General features: G+C 36.5%; 1 protein-coding gene across 1 annotated transcript; it reads right to left on the bottom strand.

Annotated features, from left to right (window-relative positions):
* Positions 1–165: 165 nt before the first annotated feature.
* Positions 166–15,762, bottom strand: LOC127525480 (guanine nucleotide-binding protein G(I)/G(S)/G(O) subunit gamma-4). The gene is made up of 3 exons (XM_051918057.1): positions 15,389–15,762; positions 11,332–11,439; positions 166–4,494 (listed from the first exon to the last, which is right to left on the bottom strand). The coding sequence occupies exons 2-3, from the start codon at positions 11,428–11,430 to the stop codon at positions 4,366–4,368; spliced, it is 228 nt and encodes a 75-aa protein (XP_051774017.1). The 5' UTR covers positions 11,431–11,439; positions 15,389–15,762; the 3' UTR covers positions 166–4,365.
* Between the last annotated feature and the right edge of the window lie 44 nt (positions 15,763–15,806).

Here is a 15,806-nt window from a genome sequence, read left to right as displayed (position 1 = left end):
GAGCAACTTGAGGGTGAGTAAATGACAGAATTTTCATTTTTGGGTGAACTATCCCTTTAATAAGTACTTATTATACTAAATAATTTGTTATTGTCATCACACAAACATATCAAATCATCAAAAACCATCATTCTTACAATCCAAGCACACTAAATACCGAATGCAGACAGTTTTAAAATGTTTATTGTACAACTGCACAGATCTACACATTCAGACTTCTAAAAGAGAAAAGTGCAGAAAAGCACCAACAAATCCATACATTTAGGCATTGATTCAATTACAAGGTATCTCAAAGTTCTAATATTTAAATAGGGTAATCAGTCCATGCAAGTTATGGTTTTATAATAATAATAATAATAATATTTAAAAGATCATTTACATTTTGGGGTTTATCTGTACTGCAATTATGTAGAAATCTCCATTTCATTGGCTTGGAAACCCAACAAACCCTCATTCTCATTGAACACGTGGAGCATTAGCGGCATTATAAAAGTAAATGTTTAAGCGTTTCGAACACAGCATCATTTTAAATACCAACCCTACATACACACTCTTTGTTTCTCTTAATGTAAAGGCTATCTCATGCAACATTAGCATTTCAAATATACATCTGTGCACTTTGAAGTGGATCTTCTCCAGATAGAAGATGTTGCCAAAAGTTTGGGTGTCAAAAGACCCTGGACCTCCATCCATCCACCGCAGCACACTTTAAAGGGGCTTTAATACAGGTTACACAAGCAACACCTCAATCAGGTGCTGTGCATTAAATATAATAACACTTGGTCTTGTATAAATTAGCAAAGGCTAGGCTAAAATACAGTGATATAAAGAAAAGACATTTGACATTGTGCTTTTTTTTTGTTTGTTTGTTTGTTTTGAATAGGAAAAAGCCTGTGAAATAACAGTGTAGAGGACACGCCATAGTCACAGTACTTGGCACTCAGAAACCAACTCTCTATATGAGCGCGCACACACACACACACACACACACACACACACACACACACACACACATGCAGGCTCTCCGTTTGGCATTTCAGTCAAAGGCCTTGCTGTTTAAATCAGGACAGGCAAAACAACTCAAAAACTATTGTGAAACATGCCCAGCGTTAGTAAGGCCATTCAGAAAGTGTGAAGAAATCATCATCATTAGCAAGAAGGTGATTTGAGGAATGAATCTGCCTGTTTGCATGTGGGAAGCTCAAGTTTTCATTGAATAAAAAGGTCAAATTCAATGAAATGCATTTAAATCTAATTCAGACTGAATTTAAATGCGATGCATGACATTTTTTTAATAATAAATCCTCTTATAAGGTGAAGAGTCACTTACAGTAGTGGCCAAAAGTGATGTCTGGACTAGGAAAATTGACATTGACCCTTTATTAAAACATTATTAAAGGTTTCTGTAATCATATCGCGTACTTTTGCTTAGAGTAGAGCTGCACAATTCTGGATAAATTGAGAATGATGATTTTTTTCAAATAGAGATCACGATTAACTAAACAAAATAACATGTAATTTACTTAGAGGTTCTGATAAAAAAAAATTACTGCAGTCTATTTAAAAATGTTTATTTAATATGAAATAATTATTTTAAAAAAAAACGGTTTGAATGAATGATTCAATGACTCACTTGTAAATACTTCGCTTGTTTCATTACTGGATGAATCAGTGTTATAGAACGAAATCTCTTGAATGAATGATTGAATGACATACATTTTTAAGTCACTTGTCGCCACCTAGTGGCGTAAAAATGCAGATGATATAGCCGTTATTTGAAGCGCCAAGTTACTCTATTTTGATCGCTACAGGAGATATCAGCGATTATATGCACTTATAATATAAGTACTTCTGTGATTATCTGAATATCAGGAACACAGAAATAATGATACTGTGTGGTTGAAAAGACTGTTTGAATGTTTCGGTGTGATTTTATGAAAGGTTTAACAGACAGGCGAACCGTTAGGCTCGATATCAAAGTACCGCGAGAGCGATTCAAAAGCATAAGGAGTCATATGCTCTCGCGGTACTTTGATACGTTCTGCGCTGCGCCAATCTCGAACAAGCTTGTTGTCATTTAGGAACAAAGTCACGTGTGTATTTAAATGGAGATCGCGATCTTTTAACGATTAATCGCTCTAGCTTGGAGTCAGTTGTTTTATTTGTGATAACGCGATGAAACATGCCAAATTTCGCCGAATTATGACGGAAATTATAAACACATGCCAAAACAATAGAGAACCAATGAAATATTAATAACTTATCATGTTGTAGTCAATGAATGCTTTATCCTGTGAACTTTTTGTTTTTCTATGCATTTTTTTATTTTTTTGTATAGGCCTAGTAAAATAAAACCTGTAGCTGAAGTTTGCGCCAAATACATTTTTTTTTTTTCAGATAAATAGCAACCTTAAAGTTTAGTGTTTTGCTCTTTCTCATATTTAAAAATATCTTCCTCATATTTTGATGGTTTAATTGAATCTGTAGTGTCATTAAAAACAAACATCCCCTTTCACGTTTGGCCATTACTGTATAAAATGAGTGATTTGTAGGTTGAACGCGGTGATTTTCCCGTTCGGGAACCCCGTTTGAAATGTTTTGCCGTTCCAAAATGACACACTTTAGCTTTAAATATCAACTGTACGAGTGTGAAGTCTCCAAATAACTTTGTGATAAAGAGGAAAATAATGTGATCTCACAGTTATCGGCACAGATGATATTAGGAACTCTAGTTAATCCGTCCAATCACATGCGAGTTTATATGCGAGATGGGGCCGTTAACATCTGTACGGTCAAACCCTCATCCGGACGCACAGAGCAACATCTCGAGGGCCAGCGGATCCCGGAAAGCAGCAGGAGGACTATCGTCGAATGTTTGAACTCAAACTGCACCGATTCAGAATTAATTTCTCAGGTCTGAAGGGGTAGAAAACTGTATTCACTTTCAGCGTGGTATCCTGTTCTGATTATCACAATGTTACTTGGAAACTGGATAAGATTTGATTTGATTCGCATGAGGTGAAAAAAAAATGCTTGATAGAAAATATCTTAAAAAATGGGAATCATTCTAGTACAGATGCATGACAAGTCAAAAGTTTGGACACATCTGTGCGTTCTTCATTATTTCTTCTGCTCATCAATGCTGAATTTATGTGATCTAAATAGGCTATATTAAAAACAGAAATATTGTAAAATCGTTCTTTATTACGACTATTATTCAAAAACTATGGAGCCCTGCACATGACATGCAGGAAAAAAATAGTAGGCTAAATCTTGCGCACGATTTACTCATTTGTTACCTCGATTTATAAATCGTGTGCATAATTTAGCAAATTGAGAGAATGAAATAATGTCCGCAAGATTTACCAAATCAAGAGAACGAAATAGTAAAACGTCCGCACGATTAAGCAAATCGAGGGAATGAAATAGTAAAACGTCCGCACCATTAGCAAATGGAGAGAATTAAATAGTAAAACTTCCTCACGAATCGAGAGAATGAAATAGTGAAACGTCCGGGAATGAAATAGTAAAACGTCCTCACAGGAATTAAATAGTAAAACGTCCGCACCATTTAGCAAAATGAGGGAATGAATTAGTAAAACGTCTGCACGATTTAGTAAATCGAGGGAACCAAATAGTAAAATGTCCGCACGGTTTACTTTTTTTTCTTGCATGTCATGTGCAAGGCTCCTTAATAAACAGAAAATAGTGAAGTAATGAAACCTATTAAATAACTTGGATTGATGAAGTGATCGAAAACAAAACTCTCTTATATTTGAGCTTCTTTATCGCTCACCCACCAACTTCATCCTGGGACGCTTTGCTTTTATTTCACTATCCACTCCAAAAGTTTGAATGTTTTGATCAAATTTCAGTTTTGTAAACAAATTCATTCATATTCACAATTTATCAACAATTTCAATTATCAATGCACAAGCTTTTTTTGAAGATTCACTTAAGTGTGTCCAAACATTTGACTGGGCAGTGCATATTAAATATAGAATCGTTTTATTTAAAAAAATGTCTAAATAACATTATAAAACGGCCACCCGTCAGGGTTTCACATCCTCTGTGGCACATGAAATGAGGCAAAATGGAACAAATACACACATAAAAATCTCTCTCATCCCATAAGCAGTGAGAAAGGCTGTTCTCTAATTACGAAGCAATAACAAACCTAGTTAACGAGACATGAGATGCTCTGACTGGGTTGCCAAGTTAATTGACTCCCCCCCAAAAACCCCCACAGGCCTCCGGGAGGGGTCGGACCATCAACAGACGCGGCGGCTGCCACTCAAACACAGCTCAACGGCAGCAGCCAGAGACGTGGAAACCTCACGGCAGAACCTGCAGCCCGGCCCGGCCTCAGAGGATGGTGCAGAAGAACTTCTTCTCCCTGAAGGGGTTTTCCGAGGCCGGGACGGGCACGATGAGCGGGTCCTCTCGTATGTGTGCGTCACAGTACGCCATCAGGTCCGCCGCCGCCTTGGACACCTGAGGACACAATCAAGGCAGATTTTTTTTTTTACCATTATAAATGTATTTACTGTCACTTTTGATCAATTCAATGCATCCTTGCTGAATAAAATAATTTTTTTTTTTTTTTTTTAATTCTTGAGCAGCAAATCATCATATTAGAATGATTTCTGAAGGATCATGTGACACTGAAGACTGGAGTAATGATGCTGAAAATTCAGCTTTGATCACATGATATAAATTACACTTTACTATATATTATCATAGAAAACAGCTATTTTAAATCATAATAATATTTCACTTTTTTATAAAATAAATGCAGCATTGGCGAGCAGAAGAGACTTCTTACAAAAACATTAAAACATCTTAAAGATTCCAAACTTTTGACTAGTAGTGTATTCTCAGATGGGACGGAATCCACAAATTTAAAATAGACACTGAGAAAACAGTTAGCTGACTGCCGTACATAAATGTTTAGTCTATGCAAAGACCAAAAAAAAAAAGAAGTTTGAAAGAGGACGATTTTAGTCTGCAAATGTCACGCTGCATAAACATGCCAAAACATGACATTTATCACAGTCCATTATGTTCACTTCTGTTTCTAGGTCCCTCTGTAGAATTTCTGCCTAAAACAACAGACACAAGCACACAGGCTCTTTCTGATCTAAAAGTCTGATAAAACTGTAAACTATTCATTTCTTATTCAATTTATTCATGTTATTCAACACTGTTTGACTTGAAAAAAAACAGCATTCTGAAATGTCCATGAAAATAATTTAGAAAAAAGTTATAATTTAGAAAAAAAAATATTAAATATGCCATTTTCATCTCATTTGCTGGTTGGTCTTATAACGCTGGTTGAACGCTAGGTGGTACTATGGGATCATTTTTCATACACAATAACGAAAACAGCTGGATTTAAAATAAAAAAAACCCGAACCATTTCAGACCACCCGTTTGACCATTAAAAAAGAACCGATTAAAACGAATGATTTACGCGCGAACTTGGCATCGCTAGATCTGATTCTAAACAGCAGAAAACACACACTACATGAAATATCAAGGTAAATTATTTAGCTCAGTATACATCAGTAATACAAAATTGATCAGTAATATTTTACTGGTATTTCACTACAGTAAAGTAGTTCAGTCTAGCGACCCTAGTGTTGGCAAAGTTCTTTTGGCTCTTTGAAGGTCAGTTAATTTGAAACTTTGCAAAAACACTGAACTTAAGTGAAATGAAACTATAACATGGTCAACAAACCTGGAATTGGTCATGCAATGGTAGCCTATACATTTTATTAACTCATTTTGTCAAGTCAAGTAGCGCCAGTGTTGCCAAGTTTCCGGTTTTCCCGCGGAATTGGGCTACTTTAACAGTGTTGTGGCGGGTTGTTCATGTCCGCAGGTTGAAGTGACCCAAATAACGTGATATTTAGCACCTGGAATGCCAGGGGAACCCCGCCAAAAAACTCGGATTTTACCCCGTGGGATGCAATTTTTACCGGGGGACCCCACCGAAACACGACTGGGCTAGTTTTAGGCTAGTTTTGCGTAGCAATTGGGCGGGTTTTGTTGTGAAAACCTGGCAACCCTTTAGCGCTAATACTGATTGTTTCAATGCAGCTTCACAGTAATAAACAGGAAAATAACTGAATCAATGACAATCAAATATAAGACCAATTTAAATCCTGCTTTTAAGCAGCTCTAAAAGACAATAGTGTCATTATTTAGCCCAAGTCTTCAGTGTTGATTCAGTTCAGTTCAATAACTGTAAAGGTAATCAATTATGAAACAAGTTCAATTCAGCTATAAGCATATCTACAGAAGACAATAGTGTCATCAGCCTGAGTCAGTTCAATATTGATTCAGTTCAGTTCAATAACAGTGTCGATGTTGCAAAGTCAATCAAATTCAAATCATTAAGTGTCTTTTAAAACCCCAGGTAAGCAAGCCAAATGAGACAGTGGCAAGGAACCCAAACTCCATCAGGTGACAGAAATGTGTTGTTTATCAGCAGAGCCTGGACGCGTGTGGTCCAGTGAAGAGTTGATTCATGTGAGAGCTGATGATGAGGAGAGACGCAGCTGTCGGAGGGGAAGCAGTGAGTTTCAGCGGTGTGTATGACGCTCACAGCCAGATGGTGCAAAAGTGCCACTGACAAACACACATCACACTGAACAAACAAACTACATTTCCCTTCTTCTCGCTCCTGGAGTGCAGTGGAAAACTAATATCAAAGTACCACAAAGTACCACAGTTTTACTATATGCTTTTGGACATATGTAAATCATTCTGTGGTGCAAGCAATGCCATGGGTCTGCATCCCAGGGAGTGCATGAACCGATAAAAATTTACCTTTGTCGCTTTGGAAAATGTATGTAAAAATGTGTCAAAATACCACTGTATATGTGTAACGGACATAGGCCAGTAAGAGCTGTGTGTGTAAACCTCACTCCCCTGATCTCAAGAGGTGACTGGCACTAGACTGAGGTCTTTAACCTCCTTGTTAGAGGGCCCGCCTCCCATGTGGGGGACCCGGGTTTGAGTCCTGCTTAGAGTGGGCGGTTTGAACAGGAGGGGTTACATATGCATCTAAAACTATCACAGTACTATTATATAAGGCAGGGTTTCCTAAACTCAGGAGGTTTGCCAGTTGATGAAAAGAAAATAATTAAATCATAAATGCATTAAATTGATCAAAAGTGACAGTAAAGATTTCTATTTCAAATAAATTCTGTTCTTGTGAATTTTCTATTCATCAAAAATCTGAAGCATCAGAACTGTTTTCAACATTGATAATAATCAGAAATGTTTCTTGAGCAGCAAATCATCATATTAGAATGATCATGTGACGACTGAAGACTGAAGTAATGATGCTGAAAATTCACATAGAAAACAGCTATTTTACATTGTAATAATATTTCAGAATTTTTACTGTATTTTTGATTACATAAATGCAGCCTTGGTGAGCAGAAGAGACTTCTTTATTCCAAACTTTTGAACGGTAGTTTAAGGGAAACCGCTACATGGTTTAAAAGCGTCATTGATAAGTTTCATGGTAAAGCATGTAAACGTCCGCAGTAAAAGTGTCACGTTGAGCCCTAATGGACTCTTCCAGTACTCACAGAAGGACTTATGAGCTGCGGCCGCTGTGGGTTTACTGTCGAGTCTGTAATTACAGCACATGAGCCACTGATGAACGAGCCACACTAATTAACACATATAACATTCCACTGTGTGATTGAGGAATTAATTAAAGCGACGAACCTCCAATCAAACCGGCCACCGCTCGCTCTCGTCCTTCTGCATTCAACAATACCGTAAAAAATAATATTGTGAAATATTATTACAATTTAAAAGAAGTTTTCTATTGTAGTATATTTTAAAATGTAATTTATTCATGTATTTTCAGCATCATTACTAGTTAAACTAAAAGAATTTAGTTCGCTCTCAAAGTTAATTTCCCACAAAACACAACATCATGGACAGTAATGAAGACGTGGCGCTCCTCTCTGCCTCCTGACACTGACGAAACGCGCAGCAAATCCTATGTGTTTTTGCTTTGCCAAAAAGTGACCTTTGTGTTGCAATAATGGGACGCCGCGAGACACAAGTGCTCGAGCACATGAGACGCCTCGCAGGAGTTAGATGAGAAGAAGCTTTCTATTAATTACGTTGGGAATCTGTATGTTAGTTTTTATGGCATGGGAAAGTGGACAGAAAGAATAAGTCAATTCACACAATCATGACTGTCTTATACAAACTTATAATCACGTGAAATCAAAACAGACTCTGTTTACTTTCTTAATTCACATGCCTGGTGAATGATTCATCAGTGCATGTTATTAAAAAAAAAAAAAAAAAGTTTTTAGAATAACATGCACTGATGAAGCATTCACTATATATATATATATATATATATATATATGGTGAATGTAAATATTTAGGTTTATATACATTTATATACATTTTATATCTTTAGGTTTAGGGGTAGGTTGTATAATAAGTACATATTATGTACATGGAGAACAGGACTGTAAGATAAAGTGCTACCATATCTATAGTATACAGTAGTGGCCAAAAGTGAGATCCAGTCTAAGAAAATTGACATCTTCACCCTTTATTTAAATATTATTAAAAAAATTTATGAATTTTTTCATATTGTGTAGTTGTGCTTGGAGTCAAGTGTTTTATTTGTGATAATATCGCAATGAAACATGACAAATTTTGCCGACATCATTTTTGGCCAGGCTGTCATACAAAGAAATTATGAACACATGCAAAAACAAAAGAGAACCAACAAAATATTAATAACTGATGATGGTGTAGTCAATGTATGCTTTATCCTGTGAACATTTTTTTTTGCATAGTAAAATAAAACCGGCTGTAGTTTGCATTTTTCTGACAAATAATTTTGTCATATCAACACCTTAACCAAGTTTAGTGTTTTATGTTTGTTTTTCCTTCATATATACAATATTTAAAAATATATTCCTCATATTATAAAAATATTTTCCTCATATTTTGATGGTTTAATCAAGCTTGCAGGGTTATCTATCTATCTATCTATCTATCTATCTATCTATTTTACTCACAATTGCGAGTTATAAAGTCAGAATTGCAAGAAAAAAGTCAGAATTGCGAGAAAAAAAGTCAAGATTGCGAGAAAAAAGGTCAAAATTGCGAGTTATAAAGTCAGAATTGCGAGAAAAAAGGTCAAAATTGCGAGATATAAAGTCAGAATTGTGAGAAAAAAGTCAGAATTGCGAGTTATAAAGTCAGAATTGCAAGAAAAAAGTCAGAATTGCGAGAAAAAAAAGTCAAAATTGTGAGAAAAAAGTCAGAATCAGAATCAGACCTTTTTACCTTTTTTATTTTTTTTTTCATGGTGGAAACAAGCTTCCATACTATTTATTTATACAAGCATAAAAAAATAAAAATGATATACTGAAAAAATACATCAATACAAAATGATATATTGAAATGATATGATGTGAAGTACATTAGAAGTAAATACAGGTAGTAAATGTGATTGTAAATATCAAACACAGCAATAAAGATTCTTTTTACATTGACTCAATGGAGAATCTGTCTCCCTAGAGATTGCTTCCCAAAATATATCCCAGTGTTTAAAAGGCAGAAATAAGACAGAGGTCATATCTGATGTCACTCAGAAAATATCTGCCATCTGCAGAATGATGCAAAAGCAGGCGGTGTACGGCGGGCAGATGAGAAAGAAACCTCTGCAGAATTGTCCAATCCATCTTTCTTCCCGACTAAAAGGCCACAGCTGAGCCCGTGCTCCTCTAAACGCTCACTCTGTCTCTGTTGCTATACCCATTTCTCCATCCCTTGGGTTTACAGGCGAGATCCTTCGCCAAACCGCCACCTAACTACAGCTAATAGCCACATTAAGCTTCCTTAAAACGGTTACTAAGTCTTCTGGGCACATTAGTGCAGATAACGAAGCGATTTCACTGCAGGCCGTTTGACAAACATCTCCAGATGCTGCTGTCACCACATGTCATATAAGATGACATATGAAATATAAATTATAAGCAAGCAGGCCATTGATTTGCAGTACAAATCTGCACTTCTAGGGCGTTAACGAAGAGACACTAGATGGGTTAAATGATCTTGTGGTGTGTCAGTTTAATGTGACTGTGACACTTTCAAAACATTGATCTGTTTGTCTGACATGTCAACTTTACAAGTTTGGGGTGGGACTTTCTGTTTGAAAACAATCATTATTTATGGCCAAATGCAAAACTTGCATTCAACATGAAGTGCACTCAAAAATATTTAGGGCTAAATTTAAGATTTAAGTATTGAATTGCATATAAAATGTCTTTGCATTTGGATTACACATAAACAAACTTATTGTGATGCATATTCTTTTTAAGTGCATGACCTGTTTTATTTCTGTATGACTGACAAATGTGCATCACATTAAGTTTATTAGTTTATGTTAAAATTTTGTAATCAAAATGGATGGAAAATTTATATGCAATTCAAACACATAAATCTTAAATTTAGGCCTAAATATTTTTGAGAGTTTTCTTACTTCCTTAATCTGACGTATTTTCAATTGAAACAGGATATTTAACAAAAAAAGTGGAAGAAGAAGAAGATATCCATCAATAAATGATTGGATGTTGAAAATTATGTTTCGATGACATCAGTTTTGCTTTTGTAATGCATTTGTGTGCTTTTTTCACGGATTAATCATTCACAATTTGTTTATTGCCATACCAGCTTCATGACATAAATTAATCAAACATTCAATAATATTCAGCTTATAAAAAACCTAAAGAGAAAAATATCAAAGGGAGATATTTTCTTTTACAGAAATCGCTTTAAGGACTACAACAAACGGCTGGTAGGGACTACAACAAGCTTCTTCCTGGGCTAGTGACATCACAAACCCCAAAATTTACATAAACCCCGAGAACCCAAACGAGGGTCAATTCAACGCTGGATTTGCACAAAAGATTAACATGACTCCGGTTTGAACAATGTAAGGCTGAACACCGTTACTGACAATCCTCATTTTGACTGCGTGAGATTCTCCAGCTTTGTTGTTGTTGAGCGACCGAAGCGCGAGCTGTTAAAGCTCCGCCCTCTTCTGGAAAGGGTTCCGGGAGCAGCAGCTCATTTGCATTTAAAGGGACACACACAAAAACGTTGTGGTTTTGCTCACACCCAAATAGGGGCAAATTTGACAAGCTATAATAAATGATCTGTGGGGTATTTTGAGCTGAAACTTCACAGACACATTCTGGGGTCACCAGAGACTTAAGTTACATCTTGTGTTTTAGATCCCCTTTAAAATAAAGACAAACACACACAGACCTTTATCCTGTCCATGCAGGCCTCCATCTTCAGCTGCTCCACGGCTTTCCGGGCCTGAGAGATGCTGGCGGTGCTGTTATTGGCCATTCCGTCCTTCATGATTGAGTCCTGCACACAGAACACATGACAGCGTGAGAAATGAACACGCTCGTACTTCTGTACTTCTATAGCACGGCTGGCTCATGAAGGTGAAACAGTCACAAACTCCAGAGGTGGACGATCACAACCCCGTCATTATCAACAGCATGGGAAAATGGGATCTTGCATGAGCGAAAAAGTAGGACTGCCTTCCCTATTGTGACGTATGTTCAAGTGAAACGGCTTCTGGGGCAGCTGCATAAACATAACCATTTAAAACTGTGTCTTAAAGGTGTTAATTAACCCAAAAATAAAAATTCTGTCATTAATTACTCACCCTCATGTCGTTCCACACCTGTAAGACCTTCCTTCATCTTCAGAACACAAATTAAGATATTTTTGATGAAATCTGAGAGGTTTATGACTCGTCCATAGACAGCAATATAATCAACACTTTCAAGGACCAGAAAGGTACTAAAGACATCCTTAAAACAGTCATGTGACTGCAGTGGTTCAACCTTAATGTTATGAAGAGACGAGAATATTTTTTGTGCGCAAAAACAAAACAAAAATAACGACTTTATTCAATGATATCTTCTCTTCTGTGTCATTCTCGTACATTGTTCTACGTCAGAACGCCGACTCATTATTCGTCGTGCTGATCACGTGATCAGCTTTGGCCAATACTGAGCCGGCATTCAAGCCTTTACTGTGTTACTGCGTCACCTGCGTAAGGATAATGACAGGGAACAGAAGAGATTGTTGAATAAAGTCGTTATTTTTGTTTTGTTTTTACACACAAAAAGTATTCTCGTCTCTTCATAACATTAAGGTTGAACCGCTGCAGTCACATGACTGTTTTAAGGATGTCTTTAGTACCTTTCTGGACCTTGAAAGTGTTGATTATATTGCTGTCTATGAACGAGTCATAAACCTCTCGGATTTCATCAAAAATATCTTAATTTGTGTTCTGAAGATGAACGAAGGTCTTACAGGTGTGGAACGACATGAGGGTGAGTAATAAATGACAGAATTTTTATTTTTGGGTGAACTAACCCTTTAAGTACTAGTATGATCAACTAGAGATTAGGGGCAATCAGTATCAAATTAGACCAATCTACATTTTTATGTAACTGACTTAAAACAGTTATGAACAGTCTTAAAGAAAAAATGTGATGACTAGTCTTAGCGGTTTGTGCAACCGGCTTCTGGAACAAGAACAAATGTAGGGCGGGGCTTGATTTTGTCCATGGGGAGTTGATTGGATGGTTGTGGTTTGCTATTGGTGGATCTCATGTGAGTGACAGGTTGCCCCGCCCTCGTCATCAGAGAAGAGAAGAGATGAGCTGCAAGAGGGAGGGGAAGTTATTCTGATTCAAGATTATGAGGAACATGAATTTAAATCAATAATGATGTGCACGGATAAATCGTTTATAATAAACACTGCAATATTCTATAAAAAAATGTGAATGGCCATTTTTTGATTTCATGGTGACTTTAATGTAAATGTAAATTAAAAAAGTACTATGGTACTACCATCTGATAGCAGCACTTTACCATGGTATGATCACAGTACTTTACTGTATGAGTCTTCATGTGACTGTATTTATGAAACCATGAGCTGTGACCAGTAAACTTATGAGGAACAACACTTATTCTCTGACCACTGATTCTTTTAATTCCATTCAAAAATGTGTCTTTCCACAAAAATCTGAAGCAGCACAACTGTTTTCAACATTGATAATAATCATAAATGTTTCTTGAGCATCAAATCATCATATTAGAATGATTTCTGAAGGATCATGTGACACTGAAGACTGGAGTAATGATAATACAATTAATTACTCAATATTACAATATTTTTTTTATATAATAATAGAGTATAATAATAATATAAATTAATAATAATTAATAATATAAATATTTAAAATACATTCACATAGAAAACAGTTATTTTAGATGGTACTATTTCACTATATTACAATTTTTACTGTATTTTTAATCAAATAAAAAAGCTCTAATATGACACTATAATATGGGTCATTGACGAATAAGGTTTTTAAAAGTGTAAAAAAAATAGAATGAAGATATAATTAATTTTGAAGTTTTATTAAGTGTTAACAATGAGATTATGTGGTTTTTATCATCAATTAACACTGCTTTTGTCATTTTCTTCTTACAAAATTTGTCACCAAAAAAGTCATTCGGTTTAAACAAAATTTCAGTTTTACCAAATGACGATATTTTCAAACAATGCTAACAGGCTGATATCTAGCTAGCTAGCAAAAGGACAATCAAACATTTTATATTTAGTACAAGTTTTTAAAATATTACAACATTTTCCATGTTTTATAGCGGTTGTACCAAATGACCTGATGTTTCAGGACATGCGTATGATCAAGTGAAAACATGAATTTTTCAAATAGTTAAAAGAGAGTTAGTTACTTTGCTTCATGACCATGTGGTCCTTTGCAGGTGTCAGAATGATGTCACATCCTGTCACATGATATTGGCCGCATGACTTGATCCGAAATGGTCCCTTTATATTGGTTACTCCGAATGACATCAATGAAATTCATTTTTCCGGACATTCTTTCTCATAACAAACCAACGACTTCTACACATAATTTTAACACCATTTTGCACTATGTTGATATATGATGATATAAAATCATGCCAGAATAAAAAATATTATTACATTTTAACTATTTTAGTCACAAATGAACGGTTGGACGGTTAAACCGAATGACCTTTTGACACTTCAAAATCTTTAAAATACCTTTATATGAAGCAAAATATAATTAAAACCTTTTGGATTCAATAAAAGAGATCTAGTTGTACTACCTTACATACTTTGGATGTCATATCTTTGTGTTTTATTATTATTATTAAGGCCTTTGGACAAAAAAATGTGTGTGTGTGTGTGTATATATATATATATATATTCACTATAGACATTTTTAAGGATTTTATTACTTTCCACAAATTCTCCTATAAATCACCATCATTTTACAATTCCCTGATATTTCCAGGCTTCCCATTCTGTGCAACATGTTTTTGCCGGGTTAAACAATCACATTTCTCAAGGCTATGCCAACGCTGTGATATAACAGCTCCAATAACACCTGTCAAAACAGGTCAGAGGAGCAGCTAAGAATTATAGAGATTCATTTTTCAAGTTATTTTTTTTATTATTTTCACACATAAATCACTACACAGCAGCAGTAAAGTGAATCTCAACAGAAAATGAGCTTCACAAGAGCCTTTTAACCCTCAGTGCATCATGTTCATGTACATACATTCAGTGCTGAATAAAGGCCAGGAACAACCATTGCACTGGAACATTTGGCTGAATCTCAATCTAGTCATTCAGAATTATAGAAATAAACCATTATTCACTTATAGCTTTCATATTTAATGCTCGTTATTTGTAGGCGACATGTGACAAAATCTAGAATCAGCAAAAACACACGAGGGTCGTGATTATTATTCCTCCATCCATCCATCCATCCATCCATCCATTCATCCATTCATTCATTCAAGGCCATTCCGTGAATTATCATAGAGCTCGTGAAGCTCTTCACTGAACATCTTTACGATTCTCGCATTTCGATTTTAAGGCGGAATTCCATCCGAAGGAATCAAACGCCCAAGAGACTCGAGCGCGTCCATCTTTCGCTCTCACGCGCTTCTGGTCATTCCAGCAGCAGCATTCCCAAATAACCTGCGGGATCAATCCATCCATCATCCCTCATCCCAAATCTACAGCACGAGCGCGTTTATATTCGACTGCTGCCTCTCGTACTGACCATTAGATAATAAGAGGAGCCGCTGCCCATAAAGACGCGTTCGCGTCAGGAACGCTGGAAATGTTACAAATGTTGCACTCAAACGTTCCAAAAATTACGCAATAGAACATAGAAACTGCGTAACGAGCACAAATACCTGCCGAAGCACAGGAACGCGTGTTAACACCCACCTGAAGTGTGTCAGTGGTCAGACTTCAGTATGTGGCTCGACTCCACCCGAACGCGACGAGGAAAAACCCGCAACACCTCACACGGTCACCGTCCGCTCGCGTGCATCCGCCAAACGCCGTTAAACGTCGAGTATTTCCCCGGTTTCTGCTCTGGTGGTTGATTCGGTGTCGGTTCATGAGATGTGAGGGGAACCTCGATGTGACGCACAAACGCGCGCGAGGAGGATGCAGGTGTCACTGCGCCTTTAAGAAATCGGCGTTCACTCCGGTATCGGTGGACCGTTGTGTATTATCAGATGATGTTTAGTATCGCTGGAGGATCACTAGGGCTCATTCTGCAGGGCGCATCAGAGGCACGTGAGGTTTCCCTGCTTAATGTGACATCACCGGGTCTCCCAGTCACCGAGGTGACGTAACC

The sequence above is a fragment of the Ctenopharyngodon idella genome, chromosome 13 (genome assembly GCF_019924925.1).
Source record: "Ctenopharyngodon idella isolate HZGC_01 chromosome 13, HZGC01, whole genome shotgun sequence".
Taxonomy (NCBI): Eukaryota; Metazoa; Chordata; class Actinopteri; order Cypriniformes; family Xenocyprididae; genus Ctenopharyngodon; species Ctenopharyngodon idella.
This window is presented reverse-complemented; position numbering and strand designations above follow the sequence as displayed.